Source organism: Corylus avellana, chromosome ca11 (genome assembly GCF_901000735.1).
Source record: "Corylus avellana chromosome ca11, CavTom2PMs-1.0".
In the NCBI taxonomy this organism is placed as follows: Eukaryota; Viridiplantae; Streptophyta; class Magnoliopsida; order Fagales; family Betulaceae; genus Corylus; species Corylus avellana.
This window is the reverse complement of record NC_081551.1, coordinates 4,904,184-4,925,791: the sequence shown is the minus strand read 5'-3', so window position 1 is coordinate 4,925,791 and position 21,608 is coordinate 4,904,184. Positions and strand designations below refer to the sequence as shown.

The 21,608-nt window shown below is 34.3% G+C and overlaps 2 protein-coding genes across 6 annotated transcripts; both read right to left on the bottom strand.

Annotated features, from left to right (window-relative positions):
* Positions 1-2,641: 2,641 nt before the first annotated feature.
* Positions 2,642-12,485, bottom strand: LOC132166190 (uncharacterized). 2 transcript variants are annotated; one of them, XM_059576968.1, is made up of 10 exons: positions 12,262-12,485; positions 12,144-12,172; positions 11,951-12,003; positions 11,683-11,748; positions 10,109-10,149; positions 9,197-9,333; positions 7,897-7,987; positions 6,916-6,987; positions 3,796-3,908; positions 2,642-3,005 (listed from the first exon to the last, which is right to left on the bottom strand). In XM_059576968.1, exons 1-10 carry the CDS (start codon positions 12,342-12,344, stop codon positions 2,869-2,871), a joined length of 822 nt encoding a protein of 273 aa, XP_059432951.1. In that variant the 5' UTR covers positions 12,345-12,485; the 3' UTR covers positions 2,642-2,868. The 2 variants fall into 2 exon arrangements, with proteins under 2 accessions (XP_059432951.1, XP_059432952.1); XM_059576969.1 differs by having other exon boundaries at positions 12,265-12,485.
* Positions 12,486-14,237: 1,752 nt separating this feature from the next.
* Positions 14,238-20,225, bottom strand: LOC132165329 (DNA-directed RNA polymerases II, IV and V subunit 8B-like). 4 transcript variants are annotated; one of them, XM_059575847.1, is made up of 6 exons: positions 20,002-20,225; positions 19,813-19,888; positions 19,442-19,552; positions 18,241-18,368; positions 14,866-14,984; positions 14,238-14,501 (listed from the first exon to the last, which is right to left on the bottom strand). In XM_059575847.1, exons 3-6 carry the CDS (start codon positions 19,512-19,514, stop codon positions 14,387-14,389), a joined length of 435 nt encoding a protein of 144 aa, XP_059431830.1. In that variant the 5' UTR covers positions 19,515-19,552; positions 19,813-19,888; positions 20,002-20,225; the 3' UTR covers positions 14,238-14,386. The 4 variants fall into 4 exon arrangements, with proteins under 4 accessions (XP_059431830.1, XP_059431827.1, XP_059431829.1 ...); XM_059575844.1 differs by having other exon boundaries at positions 19,813-19,885; XM_059575846.1 differs by lacking the exon at positions 19,813-19,888.
* Between the last annotated feature and the right edge of the window lie 1,383 nt (positions 20,226-21,608).

Genomic DNA, 21,608 nt, shown 5'->3' with positions numbered 1-21,608 from the left:
CGTCACCATATGGTGACGTGTAAAAAAAGACACGTTACAAAAAATAATAGCAACGTGTTATAGTTTAACACGTTATAATTCAGTGACGTGGCAAAAAATAATGAACAGTTGCAACGTCACTAAAACAATGATTTTTTGTAGTGTATCCACTCCTCTGCTTATATACTGAAAAGAAAACCCATGTCTTAGATTTTGATGTAATGGTAATTTTAAGAGTCGTATCAATTTTGGGAGGACACATAAAATGTTAAATTATTGAATCAGAGGGTGAGTTGACGGAGTCAAGGTTCGATCACCTTTGTCTCTGATACAATTTTAAATCACCAGTTGTATGTTCCAACAACTTAATCTTATATGAAGAGATAAATTTAATCTCTTAACCATTACTTTAACATAAAAAAAACGTGAGTTTTTCTTTTAGCATTACTCGACAAACCCATATATATAATAAAATAGGGAAAAATATAAAAAAGTCTCACAAACTACCAGTCGTTTGCAATATAACCCCCCAATGTTCAGAAAGTACTAAAGTAGCCCCCAAACTACCAAAATGTATCAAAAAGGCCACTTATTTTATTATATTCCTATAATACCCCTATTCTTTTAACAAATAAAATAATTGTAAAAAAACAAACAATTTTTTAAAAATACAGAAAAACCAATGGGTGAATAAATACAAAAAAAAAAAAAAAAGTTTTTTGGAATAAAATAAATAATTTAGGCTAACTACAGTGACCATTCATGTTGTATTAAAGTAAAATTATAGGTACGGTTCTTAAGATATTCTAAAAAAAAAAAAACAATTTAGTCCTTGGAGTCAAATTATGTTAAAAAATTGTTTTTATTCGCCTATTGATTTTACTTTAATACGACATGAAGTAATTTGTAATTTAGGCCAACTACAGTGACTAATTATTTATTTATTCCAAAAAGCCTTTTTTTTTTCTATTTATTCGCGCATTGGTTTTTTTTTTCCCACTAATTTTTTGGCTTTTTTTTTTTTTTTTTTTTACAATTATTTTATTTGTTAAAAGAATAGGGGTATTATAGGAATATAAAAAAATAAGTGGCATTTTTGATACATTTTGATAGTTTGGAGGCTACTTTAGTACCTTTTAAACATTAGATGACTGTACTGCAAACAATTGGTAGTTGGGGGGTTTTTTTTTTTTTTTTCCTTAATTATATATATAGTGTCAAAACAACATCTTTGAATCCCGTTTGTTCTTTGAAAAAAAAAAAAAAAAATCTCGTTTGTCAGATCTGTCTCAGGTCTCTCTCAATTTTTCTTCTTAATTTGATTCTTGTTGCCTTTTCTTTTTATCCAATAGGTGGTTGTTTCAATTTGTTTTATTTGTCATATTTAATTTACCATATATATATATATATATATATATATATATAATTAACTTTTTAATTGTAATTTTTTTTTTTAAAAAAAGTGGTTAGCGGTTATTAACCGTTAACTGCCGATTAACCGCGTAGGTGGTTAGGTTAGCGGTTATTAGCTATAACCGCTAACCATAATTGCCTTTTCACCCCTACTAATCAATCAATGAAACCATAACTGCCTTTTCATTCCTACTAATCAATCAATGACAAACATTTTATTTGTATTGTCATTTTAGCCCTTAAAAAATAAATGAAACCAAAAAATGGTAAAGAATCAAAGGCATCGAGGTTTGATGGGAATTTGCTTCAATAATTACCATTGACCAAATGAAAAATCTCTTACATACCAAGATGGTAACTCTGAATTAATAACAATTCAAGTTTCTACTGGTTGAGTGTCAAATGGGCATTCAATAAATTAATTGCTATTAGGATATCCTTTTAATACTGTGTCTGTGAATTCAAAACAGTTAAATCTATGCATTAGACATAAAAATAACTGATTGATATGTAATAAGTAGCTCTAAAATCATAATTTTAAGGTTTTAAGTTAATGTAGTAGTCCAATATATTATGGTAAGACCTCTTAATTTCTCCAACACTCCTAAATAAGAAGGCCCAAATGAAAACTAAAGAATAGAATACAAGTTTTATAACAAATCATCTTCTATGATACAAAAGTCTAAATGAACATCACAGACAACAACTTCAAAGAAAATTTGAAAATTGACTTTTAGAAAATGGCGAAATCAAGTACACGATAAAGGTGCCCAAATTACAAAGTAGCGTGACACTTATTACGTTAGTTTATAAATTTATGTGATATTTATCACGTCAATCATTAAACAATTGAATTTGATTGTGACAGTGCCACCTAAATCATTACAATAGTTTGTAAGAAAATTATAGTAAAAATTACGAAAAAACTTCACATTTTTGCAATCATACCCTTAAACATAAAATGTGTCAATTTAGTGTATCTATCTTTTAATTTTACTTTTTTTTTTTTTCAATTTTAATCATCCGTTAGGATTTTCAATTAACATGTGTATGCCCATTTCAGCGGGAGCACACAACGCAACCTTTGTAACTTCATGATATACACACGGATTAGCGAGTTCCTACTCAAGAGGCTACAACTTCTTGCTAGCTGATTTGCATAAAGTCAAAAAGCTGTTCAAGTTCTTCAATTCCTCTTTGATAATTTAAGAAAATGATCACAAAAGCTACATTGTACCACGCAGATATATGTTGCTTGGTAACAAGTGCACTTGATTAAGCAATTAACTTAAAACTAGGGATATTATCACTTTGTTCTTTTGGACAGCATAATAACTCTAACTACACAAACAATTTAGGCCAAAACAAAAGCCAAATAGATGTATTCGTAAATCCTCAGGTTAAGTGTCGAGCATTTGTACATACCACCTCTCATTCGTGCCTCACCATGTAACTAGAAATATAATAAAATTCTATCTACTCACTTTCTTCGTCACTCTCTTCATCACTTTCCTGCAAGTTCAGATGATTCATATTCCGTTCAAGTGGCGGAAGCCCGTCTTCTTCTGAATCACAGGAGTTCTCATCCCCATCGAGAGATGCCGTGTTTGCTTCTGTGGCAGCGGAGAGCAAAAATATATTTTGAGGTTAGCTTAAAGTGACAATCTAGCATAATAAAAAAAATTTCTTCATTTCACATATGGGATCAGGATTCATAAAACAACCATGAATTGGATTATGAAAAAAAAAAAAAAGAAAAAAAAAAAGGCTTTTTCTGGATTAAACAGCATATGACAGTTCTCAAAGAGATTATAAAAAGAAGAAGAATATGCATCAATGACAATGTATAGGTACTATCCCAAAGAAAAGAGAGGGAAAGAACAAAAAAGAAAAAAAACAAGAAGGTAAATCAGCCTTGTGAAAAAATGATCAACTGGTCGTGGCAGCAAGTAGCAATACATCCAGCATATGAGGGGAATACTAGATAAAACTGAGTTTGCGTAGCGAAAGAAGGCAACCTCTAATTCAACAGAAATGTGATGATAATTTAAAAGATAAAATAGTTAGCCCACAACCCCAAAAGGAGAAGGGGTTTACAGAGTTGAATTCAATCAAGATTAAACTGAAAAAAAAAAAAAGGATACTTCATATGATTTGCAGGTGGAACAACGGAGGATCCCTTATACATCCAAAAACAAAAACAAAAAAAAGCAAAAAGAAGAACTGCAGAGTATCCCACAACTCATTAGATGGCAAACATGTTTGACATATAAAACTTCAGTTATACTAGTATTTACAAATCTATACAGTAACTTCTAGATCAATTAATATAGGACCTCAAATATGGCATTCAAACATAAAAATAACACTCTTTTTTTCCCCATTTTTTACGGCAACATATACCTTCCACTTCTGGTGGAGCCTTTGGAACACGAGTTTGTTGTGAAAGCCACGCATTTTGAGCTGAAATAATATCAGCACTATTTTCGCACTCAGAGTATGCCTTCAGAAGTTCCCTGCATCAATTAAAATGCCAGAATTTAAAAGAAAGAGTCATGAAAACTAAAGCACAATTATTTTAGAACTAGTAAGGGAAACCTCAACTCCCCAAGGAAATGAAATTGCATTGTAAATACATGTGTAAGACACATGCATTTTTTTCTCTCTAAACCCTTTTGAATCAGTATACCCTGCACTTTTCTAGAATCTCCATCAATAATTGATTGATCCAGTGTTACTATGATGCCCATACACATAGTTTAGTTGCATTTTAAAAGATAAATTCGTGCCATCTTAACTTATTGAAGAAATGACAAATATCATATTCATATCCATAGAGATCCAAAACTCATCTCTCTCCATGTTTTTTTTTTCCAGTGTGGTTGTAGTACCAATGTTCCAACTAACAACCACATTCTATAAACATAATAATCAGGTCATCAACTCCTGCAGGGACCTCAGACCTAACAAACAGATCCTAATAAGAAACAGGCCAGGTGTGGAAAGGAGAAACCATCATCCTAACTTCACCACTTAACTAGATGTTTAAGAAATGATGCTATGCATGTTATACTGTTTAATTGAGCGCAGACAAGCACACACACTCAATTAACTGACCTCAGGTTTTAAAAATACCATGCTATATAGGTTATAAAAACTACAGAATAACTTGCTGAAAAGAAATTATGTATGGCCAAGACATAGGTGGGTTTTAGGTGACTTAGGTTTTTTGAAAGATATGTCAGATACCACATGATGGCTAGGGCCTTTGTACAAGATACACTTTCTGAACTCTCATGATCAAGAAGAAACAGAGTTCATTTGAGGTTTTGGAAGCCACAACTTATAAGGTGGAGCTTATCAGTAGAGTAGCTCTTTGATGGCCATCCATTTTATGGCTCATGTCACGCCCCCGTTTAAGGTGAATAGGGGAAACGCGAACTAAATAAATTCGTAAATAATAAAGAAAATATTTTTACTATATTATTATTATTATTATTATTATTATTATTATTACTAACAAATGCAGGGAGCCCAAGGAGAAGTAAGAGAGGCAACTAGTACAATTAAAACTTTATGTAATTAAACCATCATCCTTAATACATATAAAACTGAGAATCCATAATACATTACATGTCCTTCAAAAAGGAGGTATAAACAAAAGTAAGCTAATATAGGGAGGTCATAACCTTCCTAGAGGTCAGTGTCCTCCTATAGTCATGAATGGTACCGGATCGCATGGGTAACATGACAAGCACACCGAAGGACGGTTACGAGAAGATGTGTGCTATTGGCCGGGTGGCCTTCACCTAGGAGAAGTTCCCAAGTCGGTAGCTCTCCCCAGTGACGACATGATGAGCTTATAGGTCCTTTGGGACAAGCCAACGTGTGCCACTCATGGTAAAATTGCGGTAATGGGTCAAAGGGTAAAACCTAATTTTTAGAAGAAAAACAAAAGGAAGTGCTTATTCATTGCATAACTTACTTATTTACTATTCTCGCTTTTTAATTATTTCATAATGAAATGATTATTGTTGTGCATAACTGAGATTATGACATAAAAATCTGCATAGTATGTTTTATAGCATCTTAATGTTGTGGCTACTTACTGAGTTGTCGAAGTCACCCTTCTCCCTTTAATTTTTTTTTTAATTTTTTTATTTTATTTTTTAGATGGCTTTATATATAATAGTATTAATAAGGACATGGGTAACGGTGGGCCTTCTAGTAATTAAAGACTCGATCATATGGCCCTACGACTAGGACACTTGGACCTATTGTTTTGTGGACTAGCAAGTGAAGTAGCAAGTGTCTGGAACTCCCTTCTATAGACTGTGCAACTTTTGTTTTATGTAGACTGTGCAGCTTTTGATGTTCGTGTATCGGACACTAACATCTGGGAAGGTTATGACTTCCCTATATTAGCTTACTTTTGTTTAAACCTCCTTTTTGAAGGACATGTAATGTATTATGGGTTCCCAATTTTATATGTAATAAGGATGATGGTTTAATTACATCAAGTTTTAATTGTACTAGTTGCCTCTCTTACTTCTCCTTGGGCTCCCTGCGTTTGTTAGTAATCATAATAATAATAATAATAACATAGTAAAAATATTTTCCTTATTACTTACGAATTCATTTAGTTCGCGTTTCCCCTATTCACCTTAAATGGGGTCGTGACAACTGTGGTATCAGAGCAAAGTCAACTATAAGTTTGACTTGCTAAATAAACCTAGGGAACAATATGGAAACCCAGGCTTAGGATAGGTTGCATTAGTACACTTACGATTAAATTTTTACAAGTAGTTAAATAGGAAACTTTAATTTATGATGCGTTACAGAGTCATGGTAGAAGGAGGAGAAGGATCATCACAAGGTTTGGGGGCTGAGGCTACCCTAGATATGGCTTAGATGTTTTAGGCTATGGTTAGGCAATTCGTCACGACTATAACTGATCTTAGGAGAGAAGCACCCTGTGAGGAGGAGCGCGGCTGCCCGTTCAAACGCTTCGAGCGACTCCACATTCCTTTGTTTGATGGAAAACGAGATCCTATGGAGTGTGAGAATTGGCTAACCGACGTGGAAAAAATTTTGCGACTCATAGGCTGTATGGAAGAACAAAAGGTACAATACGCCGCCTATCGACTATCAGGTGAAGCCAGACATTGGTGGACCGCCAAGAAGGTATTGCTGATTCAAGAACTAGGCAGTGAGGAAGCAATCTCTTGGCCGCGATTCCAAAAAGAATTTCTCCAACAATATTTTCCTTATTACTTACGAATTCACCTTAAACGGGGGCGTGACAGTTCAAGGGACAGGGACACTCAGATCTTGATTTTAGATATTGTGGTCTCTTTGTTCACGAGGTTAAAACTTTTTAGGCCTGGTTGCATTCAACTCACATAACTTCTACTGTTCAGGATAACACACACAACTCGTGTACATGGACCACACTTTCCAATTAATGAAGTATCTTTATAATTCACAAAAAATAGATAAGTAAATATGAGAACAAAAACACACCTGTTGACGGACAGGAAAGCATGACCCCACTTGAACTTTCCAAGCAACAGATTTGCAGTTTCCTCTTCCCCACTGTTAAACCATATGATAGAAACATAAAAATAGGGATAAAATACTCTATTAGAGAACATATATGATCTTGAGCACAACAGACTAGACATGTTCACAACATAGAAGGTGGGGGAGAGCAAGTATACTGGAATAGTGACCCGCTAAAATTAGAGATGTTGCCAAAGTAGATTATGCAGGACCCAGCCTGATTAAATTTGGGAAACAAAACTAAAAACTAAAATAAGGAATCAATGAAAACTAAAATGGAATCCTTATCTTGAAAGAATATCAGACAATCAGAACATTTTCCTTAAGATCTCAGAATTCTGCCAAATAATCTTCAAAAGTAGGACATCAAAGCTAGCTCTACTGAAGGTGTGTGCTAAGGTGGGGTCAGATGTCCCTTGACACCTGTAGGCTTAAAAATAAAATGTTGTGTCATTAGGCTTTTATAGTCTCATTAAAGCTGATTCTACCTAAGGAGTCTCATTATAGCATATCTTTGGCCTTTCGGCTACAAGGATACAAACAATAGCAACTTCAGACTTTTTGAGGGGGGTCCCTGTATCCTAACATTTCCACTTACCAAAACCAAAATAAGCCAGTAACCTTGTCTCTCAAAAAAACTAATAATAACACGTATTAAGTCTATACAAATAATAATCTGATAGGAGCTCCTTAGTAGATATCTGCATCTACAAAGCAACGTGCATCTCATATATAGGGTTCAGCAGATGGAAGCTAGACCTGCCTGCCTGCTAAGTTCCAAATAAAATTCAATTTGTCCTCTTAGCACAGTTAAGAGCTGGTTTATACAACAAAACACGAGATTATGCACCAATATAAAATTAGAAGGAACACCAAAGATTAAAAATTTCAGTAGGGTTTGGCACCCCAAGAAACTGTACTACTTAGATGAGGTTTGGGTACCATATGAGTAAAGCTGCAGATAATGCCTCCACACAAGATAGTTGACATGGTCTACCATAATTTACTGGATTTGCTGCTACCAGCCACGGCACTGCAGTATCAAGTGATTTGTCAATGTTAAAGACAGGCTAAGAGACAATCAAACACAGCAATTCCATGAACAATCATAACAATGCCAGTAAATAATATATCCAGGAACAGAGACACCAGCGACATTTCATGAGTGCAGTAAATTCCTGAACATATCATCTATATAAGAAAATGAACCAGAAGTGAAAAATTAAACAATGCAGTATAAGAAATTATATATTTTTTTGATAAGTATGCAGTATAAGAAATTATATGTATAAGTTGATGCAGTACAAATAAAAGAATTTAAAAGAAGAAGAAGAAGAGAAAAAAATTGTTTACAGGAGGCATTTTCTCCTCCACTTATGGAATTTTGACACATTTGGATATGAAAACTGGAAGTTGAAAGAGGCATAATCACCAGACTTACCCACTTATATCTTTTAGGTGAGGTCCAAACAGATAAATGATTGAAAGCAAAAGTTGCATTCCTTTGGATACAAAATAATAAACTCTTAGATCTCAAATCTCAAATCTCAAAACTATAACCATGGGCAAAGATATAAGGGCCCTTTGCTGAGGTTCTTTCTATGTTGAGCATTTCCTCTAACCAGGACACCAACAACTTATGCACACTTCAACCAGTAAATCAAAGTTAAGCCAGTCAATCAATGTACTATCCATAAATCAACAAAACAATAGATTAAATCAGGAAGCCATCAGGTGCAGGAAATAACCATAATTTCTGTACAAATGAAAAATAAGTTTTACTGCCTTCAATAGAAAAGTCTATGCTTTAAAGCAAATTGAACCTTCAGGGAATGAGGAAAAAGGAAAGGACAAAAACCATTCAATACTTGACAGTCATCAAAAGTCTATCCTATGTCCTAAGATATATTGGTTTCTCATTGAGTAAATCAATTGGATCACTACAGAATAAGCAGGATCAATGAATGTGTATGCAATCAAATTTCATGACCCACAGTGTCTAGATCTTTTCCAAGTGTTCACACACTTGGAGTCGTCCAATATAAGAAATGTTTAATAGATCCATGATCATACGCCATAAGGACAATACACCAAGATGCTATATATGTGGAATACACCCATAGATATGTACAAGATACACATATATATATTACCGAAAATGCATGTAAAAGGATGCAAATGTGGCTCTATGTTAAATAGGATATTCCCAATGAGTATTCTGTTTAGAGAATCAAGTACATACAGAGACGAGGAGCAGCACAACGCAGCTTCACGAAAGGTACATCATCCAAGCGTGCCCATGAGCAATCCACAACAGCCAATCCCTTCCTCTTCATTAAGCTATAATCTTCTTTTGAGACGCATTTTGTACCAACTGGACTGCCAGAACAGATATAAATACATAATAAAAGTTACTTATCAAAAAAAAAAAAAAAATTATTAAAGGAATTTTCAAATGCTTTTTATATGCATGTGCAATATATTAACTTGTAAATTGATAAGATTTCAACCTATGAAATACCCTACTCCATCCAACCCCTTTACCACCTGAGCCATAACGAATGCAGTAACATCCAATTTCATTTGAGAAGCATCATCTGCTTATTGAAGAGAATAATATGTTCTACTACAGACTTGCATTTATATGATTATAAGGGTCTCTCCCTTATGCTTGGCAGTTGGCACAAAACCAGAGATTGGGGTGGATAATAGCCCAAACAGCTTGCCCACCTCCCCTGGCCCAAAAATCAACCTAGAGAGAAGATTCTGGTAATTGGTTTCCTTCTTTTGAGCTGAAATCTTTGAGCAGGTATGTACATTAATTGAGATCCACTAAAGCGATAAGGGTTGCATAGGGGAAGCAATGACTGGATAAGAGCCCCATCAACCAAAAGACAGGTTATGTCAATCCTACTAGTGAAATAGAAGCTATTACCAACCCTTTTTTCTTTTCTTTCTTTTCTTTTTTCTTTTTTTTTTTTTCGGCTAGAAACTATTCATGGTTGTCTCATTATATGCACAGACAACCAGCTGACGTTTAAAATGTTACAGATCTTCATATTGACATACAAAGATAAAATGTGAAATCACTTGACAAAAATAAGTAAACACCACAGAAAAATAAAGATAAAGAAAATTAATATGCATTAACTACCTTAAAACAATGCCCCCAAAACCATTATTCACGCGCAACTCCTGCATGAGATTATTTAAATGTCAAGATTATGGACATGTCAACTGTCTTCTTTTCATGACTGAACCAAATGATAATAAAATAATAGATTAAGCAAATAGTGGCTGAAGAAAATGAATCTATTTTCAAATGAAACATTTTGGTTTTCAAATCTCAAATAAGCATGAATCTGTTGATCCAGCTTTAATTTTAGAATAGAGAAATGCTACACTTCCCACATTTTTTCCTCAAAACTTGATTCCCAAGTGATCTGTGACACATTTCCCAAAATAATAGATCTCATCCATGATAACACATCATTTGGGAACCAAGTAGCACTTCTCTTCAGAATATATTGCTCTTGGTCATATTAACCAACATTGCTTCTCGATAAATCCGTTTTAAGATTCAGAACTACCATCAAATGTTTTAACTACTTAGATATTTTTGACATATATCAACTATCAATACAAGTTGCAGCCAACTGCAAATAGCAGTGACCAAAAATATATTGATGGGCTGTTACGGCAAGGTGATCTCCACATATTTCATGCCTTCTCGTTGTGAAGAAACTCATGGGGTCAAGTTAGAGAGCCTTTTTTTGGCTCATTTGAATCAGAAAAGGCCGAGAACATTAGATCTATGCACAATTATTTTTCTTTTTTCATTTTGTTTTTCTCAAGGTCACCACATGGCTTGCATATGAGAAAGCCCAAATCTTCAAACCACAAAAGAAAAGCCCTTCAAAATCCATCTCTCCAAAGACTGCAACTTTATCCGATTTCAATTTTCAACATCAGAAGATACAAAAGTTTATGTCATGATTAAAACAAAATTTTCTAAGAGCAGTTTTTTGGAATTTCTCAAATTCATGTGAAAATCTTATTCTTAGTGCATCAAATGCCTAGCAAACGATGGAGGCCACAGGAAATCTACAACCCTCAAAGAGAGATCTTCCGTCTTCTAGGCATAGGGGCGGCAACTCCTATTCAATCGCAACTCTCAAGATGAAAAAAAAAAAAAAAAAAAAAGCCCAAGGTCTTTACTGAAAAGAGAGGTTAGCCCTGACGCTTCAGGGATTCCACGGTCCACTGTTCTTCTACCTTTATTTGTTTTTCTTAGTTGCCTATATTGTTTTTGTTTGGCCACTTTTCCAAAGGTGTCCCTTACGCTATATGACAATTCCACATCTCATTCTAAAAAGAATCTCATCACTAACTTTGCACTGCCCAAACAAGGAGGGGGGGAAAAAAAAAAAACACTTTTTTTATTTTATTTTATTCCAGAACATGAACAACTCTTACAGGGTCTTATTTTGAATTGGTCACTTCAACTCAACCGATAAAAAATTTTAACTTATCAATTTTCTCATTTTCTACCAAATGCAATAACGTATCTGAAGATTTAAAAAAGCCTGATATTAAAGACAAAATAATAAACCTTATGCTGGAACTAAATTTACAGTTATGAAAAATTACAGTGCAGTTAACATTAGAAATATGCAAATGTGCATGAGCAAAACATGATTAGAAACAAAATGAGAAACAGATACTTTCTTTTAACAGGCCGAATCTTGAAAGCTTCCTTCCAGTGCACCTTTTTGCATCACATTGCCCGAAATCCTGAATCAACAACACACCACCATCGTATCATAAAAACAGCATTGATCTTTAGACATATAAATTTCAAATAAATATTTTTCTTAGTAATGCTTTAAATGCCAAACACAAAAGGTTGCTCAATATACAATGACAAGCATGCAGCGTGCAGGACCAATCAAAAAGGCAAAAGATAATAGGTTGTGGAAAGAGAAAAGATGCATACCCACATAGCAAGTTGGATTTTCGGACCTGCTGGCTCCTCTTCAGCTGCTGCACCTGTAAGAAAGTTGTTCAGCCACCAAAAAATAAAACCCATTGACACAGCGGCAATATATCAAACACCTTTCGTACCCAATACTTAAAACTAAAAATAAAATAAGAGACAGGAAAACAAAAGCAAGTTATCAAGTTTGGACCTTGATCAGATGGCAGAGACTCGTCTTCCCTGGAAAATTATGTGAAAAAGTGTGAGATTAAGAAACTCGAGCCAAAAAAAAAAGACTATGGAAGAAGATGGGACTGAAATGGAATAACCGCGGAAGTTGATGGCTTTGGCTGGACTGCCCCCGATGGGAGTGGTGGTTCTTGAACCGCCTGGTCTTGCTGTTGTGGCCCATATTCCGTGAAGTGAAGGTAAGCCAAATACAAGCACTGGGAAGAAGTGGGCAAACGACGAGCTAATAGAACGATGGCGGTGTTGTGTAGATGGCTTGCTATGGCTTTGTTTTTATAGGTTACCCTTGTTCGGTGGAACCCAAAAAATAAAAAGGAAAAAAAAAAACCAGAGTGTAAATATGAAATAGGTCAATACAGTGATGTTCAATACGGCCACGGCAGCATTTTTACAACGTAAAATTATTTTATTTAGTTTTATAAAAAAAAATATAATTGAAATCTAAAAAGAAATAAAAAATTAAGAAAAAGTTCACATAATCTCCTCAAACTATCATCCAATTGACAATGTATCCCGGCTTTGATTCAGTCTTTCTCAGTGCTGGGTTGGTTATGGTTCTTCTTGCAAGGTCTTTGGAAGTTTTCATTCTGAAGGCTTTTGCTTTGTTCTCAGTTGCAGCCCTTAGTGGTCTCTTTGGTTCTCTTAATGGGCCTGGTCAATTTATTGACCCATTCGAACTAGTTACTAGGTTCTTTGTTGGCTGGGCCACTTTTCTGGTTGTTTCAGGGTTGTTGTTTGGGTTCCCGACCCATTTTCTGCTCATTTTTTTTGTAATTTCCATGTTCCCTCTTCCCCTTTGAATAATTTTTTTTTTCTTTAAAAAAAAATGACAATGTTCCCCTAAGCTTTCAATTGCGACGATGTATCCTCAAACTACCAAAAATTGTCAATGTCTTCCTAATGAAAAAAAAAATACCCATACTAAAATTAAAATAAATTTTTTTAAAAAAAATTGTTTTTGTTATTTAAATTTTTTTTTTGTGAATTTATAGGGGTTTTTTTTTTTTTGTCTTATTGACAAATATTTAAGGTCATTCCTGCCTTTTTTGCTGGCATTAAGAACAACATTATCAATTTTTTGGTAATTTTAGAAAAGAGAATAACTTCTATAAGAAAATTCTCTTTGGAAACACCAGAGACAGAGCTAGGAAATTTTATGGGAGGGGCCAGTCAAAATTTTTTTTTCGGTTCTTTAGAATTTTTTTTATTAAAAAAAATTATTTTTGTTATTTTTTATAAACTAAATACTACCGTAAGGGCCAAAAAACAGTAAGTATTTGAAAGTAAGGGCTAAAAAATAGACATTTGAAAGTAAGGACCAAAAATAAAAAAACTTAATGGGTATAGCCCAAAAAAATTAAGAAAATGGCCAAAAAGTTTTATTAGATATGGTGGAAAAATATAAAAATATGGCCAAATTTTTTTTTGGAGGGGGCCAAATGACTAAACCTAAAACATTACTTTACATTTTTTTTTTCCTTATTTGGGGGGATCATGGCCTACCAGGTCCCTCCCTCCCTCTGTCTCTGATTGTCACAATTAAAAGTTTGGAGAAACATTATTAATTGGATAATGTAAAAAAAAAAATTTTTGCACTGGCGTGCGTGGGCGTGCCACGCACGCCGCGTGCGCTGAATCACGTCTCTTATTAATTAGGTGATAGTTTGAAGAGAATATGTAAATTTTACCCAATAGTTTCAAGGTACGTGAACTTTACCAAAAAAAAAAAAAAAAAAAAAAAAACTAGGAGAGCACCTAGCAGTGTGATGCCTCCTTGAGAGAGCACCCCCGGGCCCGACGGTGTGATGGCTCCTTGGGGTTGGCTTGCAAACCACGCCAGCCAGCGATGTAAAATTGGATACTTGATATGATCGTCATTACATATGGTATCATATTATCGGTGTCAATTGTAAAATTGGGTACTTGGTAGACTTCCTCTTAGACATTAGGTTTCTATATCCTCACTTTCATGGAATTTCCACGCTTTTTACATGGATGAGAAGTGTTCAAGAAGCTCAAAGAAGCACGCAAATAGTCCCTTGCTCATGCACCCAGAGGTAAAAACAAAATTTCACCATATATTTGGTGTATCAACGACCAAACCACCAATTAAAACTAGAGTAACATGCCCAACTGGAAGTCTGGAGATAAGCGGGCTTTTACAATCAAATAAGTCAAACACACCGCATTTTATTATAGCATTTATCATGTCAACTTCCTCATAAGGAGAAACAACCGCTGTTCAAGTTCAAATCCAGCACAATGGGAAGGATCCCCTTTCAGCATCATCTGAAGTCCACCAAATGAAACATATATCCCCCTGAAACCAAAATCGAAATCCGTAAAAAGATAAACTGAATTAGTTGATCACTGTCTATGACTTGATGCATTGTGAAGGGACAAATATCCTCTGCAAATATATCATGGAGAGAATACATGGATCTGGACCATTCCTCTTTTTTGATACCCACATGACCATATGTGCAGACAGTCCAGATCAAAAGCAGTCCATGACAATTGCAGGGGATATGACTATTACTGATGGGACACTTGCATACTTGAACTAGAAAATTGAGCAAATCAACCACTATAGTGATTAAACACTTCTCTGTTATCTAATCATGGGGAAAAAATATAGAAATGGAGACGCTTAAAAACAGTGTTAGAGAAGCGTGTATACGTACACTTCAATCCCAGGTCCTGAACCTCCATCTGAAGTTTTAGCCCGAGTTTCATCTGAAATCTTGTATAGTTTCCCATGCATGATGTATTCAAACTTGTCAGCAAGTGACTTCTGCCCACCCTGGAAAAGGAGTAAAATTCAGAAAGGCAATACTAGGGCTTGAAATAATATAAAGATCATTGAACATCCAGAACAGCAACAGTCCAAAACGAAAGTCTGAAAAGCATGCAATACACACCATCCCAAGATGTGAAAGATTTGAGTGATGTAATGAACATGGAAAATAGCACTGATGTTAATCAAATGTCAAGAAAACATGCAAATACCATAATATTGTCAGATTTTATCCACTACCATGATACCATTATCATTATTACAGTTGACAATCATGCAAATATTGGCCATTCAACAAAAAGTCAAATGCAAGGCCCGAGAAATGTAAAATATTTTTCAAAGTTGAAGCAACCAGCTACAGTTATGGAGTTCGCAGAACTTGAAGCAGATATTTCTGACATGGAACAGTAGATACTAAATTAGTAAGTTGTCCTCTGGAATCGCATATATGTTAGTAGGATAACGGAAACTGTTGTTATGGTCCTTCAAATTTTTTGAAAAGTTACATTGGAGAGAGCAAAACAAAAGGCTTTGTAGGCAATATTTATCACAAACTGGAACATTCTAAAGTCATATGTAAGAATTGTCCTACTTTCACTTTCTCTCAAAAGAACTAATTAGATCAGCCTCGTCCCAAATCACATTAAAGGCATGCTCAGTGATGTGATGTTCAAAAATTAGAGATCAATTTCCATGAAGTAAACAGAAAGATTTTATAAGGGGATAAGAGAACTGGTAAAAGCTAAAAAATGGCCTACAGAGTTGAAGGGACCACCTTCATGCTGGTAAGGCCTGACAATGCTGACAGAGCAGAAAAAGCTCTGAAAGCTTTTTAAGGATGAAACACGCTGTCTACTATATTCAGACCCAAAAAACTAAATTAAGACATCGAAGTCATTCTATGTCATCTACTCACCATGTCTTGCCAATCACTTCCTATTCATTAAGCTACTTCTGGAATTAAATGAAGTTTCAAAGTTTATTTTTTTATTTTTTAGAAGCAATTGAATTTCAATAAAATCAAAAGGCGCACCCCAGGACACAAGGAACATATACAAGAGAAACACCTAACTAGAAAAAGAAAAAAAATATTTTTTTTAAAAAAAGTCCTGAAAACTAAAAATATGGAGACAATCAAAGGCAGCCATCTGATGGAAAAGGGGGTTAAAGAAGAAGGCTGTAACATCCCAACCTTAGTTAGACTAACCCAATTAAATAGATCACATGTGGTTAATATAACTAAAATAATTTAATTGATATCATTTAGAATGTTAGCATTAAAAATAATTTTTCAAGCATTTTCTTTTTCATAATAAGGGTATCTGGGGCTTCGCCACGACTAGATCCTAAAGACACTGTGCAAAGCACTCCCTCCATACAGGTCAGGTAAAGTTTGGGTTTTCACCCGCGGGCATGATCCCAAAGAATTGTTTGCACTTAAAAAGGGTTGAACTTTAAACCTGATGTTTCATGAGACACTAGGGCTAAGTAACTTACTACTCGAGCAAACCTCTTGGGATTACTTTTTCAAGCATTATTATGAGCATATTGCATAGTTTTCACAATAAGTTTTTGATATACATTTTTTATACAATTAGGCAACATTCTAGCATGGTTATTTTCGTAAAGCAAAGTTGAAAAATATTTATAGCTCAATAGGCCTATTTATAGCTCAATAGGCCTAATATCATTAAACATGATAATTAATTTTACCAAGTTCTGTTAATATTAGAAATTATTTTCAACTTTATGAATTCAGTTTAAATTGCATATGTGAATGAAAAATCCTATTTTAAACACTTTACTAGCCTCAAAATGAATTTTCAGCATGGTACTATTGACAGGTAAATATTTTAAATAAATAGCCCTAAGCACCCCCTTAAAGGTATTTTTGTCCAGGTCTTCCAAAAATTAGTTTTTAATTATTTTTGGTCTCTTAAACCTAGTCCTTTGGGGACAAGAAAAGAACTCTAAACCTATAAAAGACCCCTTATAGCTTTGTGCCTCCATAGCCCCCCTCATCCTCAAATTTTTCACAACTTTCTCAAGAGCGCACACAACATTTAGCCCCCTATAACATTCGACTACCCCCTAGACCTTATTATTAATAAGTATAAACCAATCTTATTAAAAGCGTAAGGCGCCCCTAAGACTACCCCTTAGACTTGAGAAAACTCAACTTCTCTTCAATTTTCTCTCTAGTCTAGGATTAGCCTATCAACAATTTCAGGGCTACATAGGTCATTATAGAATATCCAGATTCAACAAAGATTATTTGAAGGATAATCCAGAGAATGGCAGCAAACCTTGACACCTATACAGTGAATAATTCAGAGGATGTGCTTTCCTCATTTGTTTTTATATTAGCAAAAACAGGCCTGTCTGAGCTTTGTTTTGGCCCAAGGAAGAAAAGAAAGTAGGTGGCAGGTATTTACAAAAACTATGAACAAAATGTAGATCGAAATGAATTCCTCCACCACATTATGCCATTAAATCACTTAGAGAACTCACAGCAAGAACTTTTCCTGGATCATCTTTTAGACCTGTTGCTTACTGGAAACGCAAAGAGAAAAAGACTACTTTTCATTCTGATAAGCTTGCATCTATAAGATGCATCACATTTGGAGAGATTATCAGTGTCATCTGCAAGGTACAACATTATAAGGATTCAGATAGATTCTAAGTTAGAGAGTTAGCTACTGTCAGAGAGGTTTGGTAAATGAACCTAAATTGAATATGAATCCTAGCCTCTCCCTTGCTATGTTGCAACAGTTTGTACAATCATTCAGCTAAAATCCCCTCTAGATATCTAAATTTCCTTCAGAAGGCTTGGAACCATTCAGTGGCTATATGAGACAACTCATTCAAAGGAGGTTTTAGCCTCTGTTAAAGCATCACTGAGTTATAGGTAAAGAAAATTTACTTATTTAAAAAAAAAAAAAAAAAAAAAAAAAAAAAGAGGGAAGAAGAAGAAGAAGGTAAACAAAAGATTAGCATGGCCTTAGCATTCCTTAAAGCGCCAATTTCAAATTAGAGAAACCATCATTTGAAAATTGCATATAGAAGATTAAACTTTGAATCACCTAGGTCTACTAATGATGGACTTGATAATTCCAGACAATTGAGGCTCATATAAAACAGCACTCTTTAATTTTCAGGAGAAAAATACAAACTAAATAGGAACAATTTTGTGGTTCATACTTTACTCACCATTGGCAGCCAAAAGAAAAGGGCTTTATATACGAAAAAAGAATAAGATTACCTCCAAACTTAGAGTGGTAGATAATGCCATCAAGAATCTCTCATCTTTATCAATAGGATAAATATCCGTATTCACATCTAGTTGCATAAACATGCCACACTTCTCACTTCGTGCTTCAATTCGAGTAACTACAGAAACATTCAAAATTACAAACTCAAAACGGACATAAAAAATCAATTTTTTTTTTCTTTTGGATAAAGAGAAGCGATCAAGTATGATTAAGAAAAGTCAAAAGATAATGACGTGTCTATCTAGCTTTAACAACGAGGAGTGTGTAAATATTCATGTAGAATCTTGTATGAAAACTGTGAGGATCGTAACATATAGGTTTGAAAAGTAACCATACCACAGAATAATAAAACATATACCACATCCTATTTTTAGAAGGCTGAGCTGTCACAACCCAAAAGACTTGACCATAGCATAAGTCCTTTAGGAATCGTCTTTGCAAAATGCAAACTCCACCAGTGAACCTTAGTTTGGCAACCCTTTCTAACAGAGAGACATTATCCACACACTGCCAAAAGAACCTTCTTATCAAATGAACATTTTTCCATATTTAGTGACAGTACACCTTTTTACAGTTATGCCTTAAGAGGATTCGGGTCCTTCTTCAGTGTACACTCTTCCCCCTCGGTAACCACTTTGACTCATGCAGCTAATTTAATTCACAGCAACACACTTCCCCCCATCTTAACTACCACCTTTGTACAGAAACTACTGCTTTATTCATGGCGACAGCCACTAGAGTAATATCCAATAATTTAAGGTCAAAACTTATTTACCTTGCAGTGACCTGGGACATATGATCATTGCTCAAACCCTCTCTAGCTATATGATTTTATGGAGACTAATTTTCTTTTTCTCGATAATTTGACTCATGCACATTGCAGGATTTGAACCTGCCCACCCCGATTTGGGGGGTGGAAGTACCATATAGGATATAGCACACTGGCAATTGCATCACTGAGAAAAACCAAACCAACTGACCTTTGATACACTCAGATAGAGAAAAGCCAATTTGATAACAAAAAAAAACTGTTACTTCCGTATATTTGGTGGGTATTGCAATTTTTTTCAGTGCCATTAATACAAAAGATATTGCAGTCATATTTAAGCTCACAGCAAAAGCAAGAAACAAAGATAACCATGAACTAACTGCATATTCTAGTGAACAAGCGCCAAGATTCCATAAGCATACCTTTATCAAACTTTTTACCATCTGGATTCACACATTCCACCCTAAAAATATCATCAAAAAGGAGCTCATCCATCCTTACTAAAAACTTGTTTGTCAACAGCAAATGCACACCTGCATAAATAACAAATTAAAAAAAATGACCACAATAGTTATACGTTAACGCACAAAATGAAATTTAGGTATCTTTAAACTGATTGAAAGCGCTTTTATAAGATTTTATTAATATTGATAAACCATTATTACATTAAACCAACCAACAAAGGTTATTGTTTCGTGGTTGTGCCCTCAAAGCAAAGCTGCCCGGTCTTTAGTGCAATGAAAAATTCCACTCTTAATTGACACTAAATTATATTTGCAAGTCTTATCAAGACCTTGTTTCCTTTGAAAGCTGGGGCTTCAATGGTGGAGCAAGTTCGAGTCGGTGAGGGTGTTAGTCCTGCTTGGCTGCTTCGGTAAAGCCGTAAAGGTATATGATTAGGGTTAACTAAACAGGAATACTTATCCTTGCAACCAAACAAGAAGTTATCCTGCTTTGAATAAGAATAGGTCTAGTCACCAACCTGGACACGCAAGCCTTGCAGCCAAACAGCTTTCTTCTTCTTCTTACAACTCACTCGCAGCTCACCGCAAGGCCACCTCTGCACACGTCCAGACACCACGCACGGTTATCTCCTCCACGCACGGCGTACGAACCACCCGAGCAACTCACGCCCCACAACACACGGCCACTGCACGGCACAGTACTGTAATCACACTGGGAAGCTCGGTTGAGGGTTCATTTTATACCTTTAAAAAAAAAGTGGGCGGGGGTGGGGGTTGTAGTAACACAATTTATAATGTATCCCATTGAAGCAATGTTTCCAAATTATTAAAAAAAAATTGTAATGTATGTCAAATGACTATTAAAAATTTTGTTGTAATGCATGTCAAATGACAAAAATATTTTAACAAAATAAATGAGAAAAAAAAATGGTGCACAACCACGGCCGCTGTGAAATAAATTAGTTATTTATATTTCTTTATTTGGTTGTAACGTTGGAATATAACACTTATTATGTGTTCTTTGATTTGGTACAATGCAATATGTTGGTGAATTGAGTTATATTGTGATATTTTTTAAAATACCAGTATAATACAAATACAATTTATATTATTAAGGACTTTATTTTTATTTTTTTTGAAACATAAACAACTATATTATAATTTATTTATTTTTAATTATGTCAGGTATGTGGCCTTTATTTTTTATTTTTTGCAATTATGCTACAAAATTATTTATATAAAAAAACCACATAATCATCGTATCACAATTAAAAAAAATAAAAAAATACGATAGCACATCAACCATTTTCATATAATTTTGTAGGAACTCAATTAAAATGGTATAACAATCGTTCTTAATTAAAAAAAAAATATCACCAAACATCTTAACCATCAAAAAATAGTATAGCAATCGTACTTAATTAAAAAATGTAAATATGCATGCAAACTAAAAATAGTCAATTTTCAGCAACTCCTAATCACAAAATCAAAATAAAAAAATAAAAAAAAATAAAAAATAAAAAATAAAACTGTTACAGAAACGGGGAGAGAGAGGGGGATAAAAAAAACAATTATTTGTAGAGAAACAGAGAGATAGAGAAATAGAGAGAGGCATGAAAAATTGTTTCTTTATAGAGAAACGGAAAAAAGAGAAACAGAGAGATAACGAAATAGAGAAAAAACAAAGAAGAGAGATTGAAGAGAGGGGGAGAGAGAGATACCTTGCACTTATAGAGAAGAGTTGCAGTTTGCATTTGTAAAGAGAGAGTCACAGTTTGAGAGAAGGCGTGATGTGAGAGGGTGGAGTTTTTTTTATGACAATTTAAACGATTAATTTAAGGACATAAATTTTCTTCAAATCAGTTTTAAAAAAATATTATCGAACCCATTTAAAATAGTGTCAAGTGTTTATAACTTAAATTAAATTTAATGTGCATTTTAAATGTTTATAGACACTTGACACTATTTTAAATGGGTTGGATGATATTTCATCAAGATTGATTTTGATGAAATTTTTATCTTTAATTTAATCCAATAGGAAATGATTAGCTAAGCCACTCATTTTTTAGTGCCTTAGCTAATGTGTATGAGATTAGTAGTCCCATGAGAATAGAGTGTTACCAAA

Excerpts from the sequence above, each read along its gene's own strand:
- LOC132166190 (XM_059576968.1), bottom strand. The coding sequence starts at position 12,344 with ATGGGCCACAACAGCAAGACCAGGCGGTTCAAGAACCACCACTCCCAT. Across the intron at positions 10,150-11,682 it reads CAAGATTCGGCCTGTTAAAA|GAGTTGCGCGTGAATAATGG; the intron begins GAAAGTATCTGT and ends AATCTCATGCAG. Across the intron at positions 7,988-9,196 it reads TTGTGCTGCTCCTCGTCTCT|TGCCGTGGCTGGTAGCAGCA; the intron begins GTATGTACTTGA and ends TTGATACTGCAG.
- LOC132165329 (XM_059575847.1), bottom strand. The coding sequence starts at position 19,514 with ATGGATGAGCTCCTTTTTGATGATATTTTTAGGGTGGAATGTGTGAAT. Across the intron at positions 18,369-19,441 it reads TGGTAAAAAGTTTGATAAAG|TTACTCGAATTGAAGCACGA; the intron begins GTATGCTTATGG and ends ATGTTTCTGTAG. Across the intron at positions 14,985-18,240 it reads CTACCACTCTAAGTTTGGAG|GGTGGGCAGAAGTCACTTGC; the intron begins GTAATCTTATTC and ends CTCCTTTTCCAG.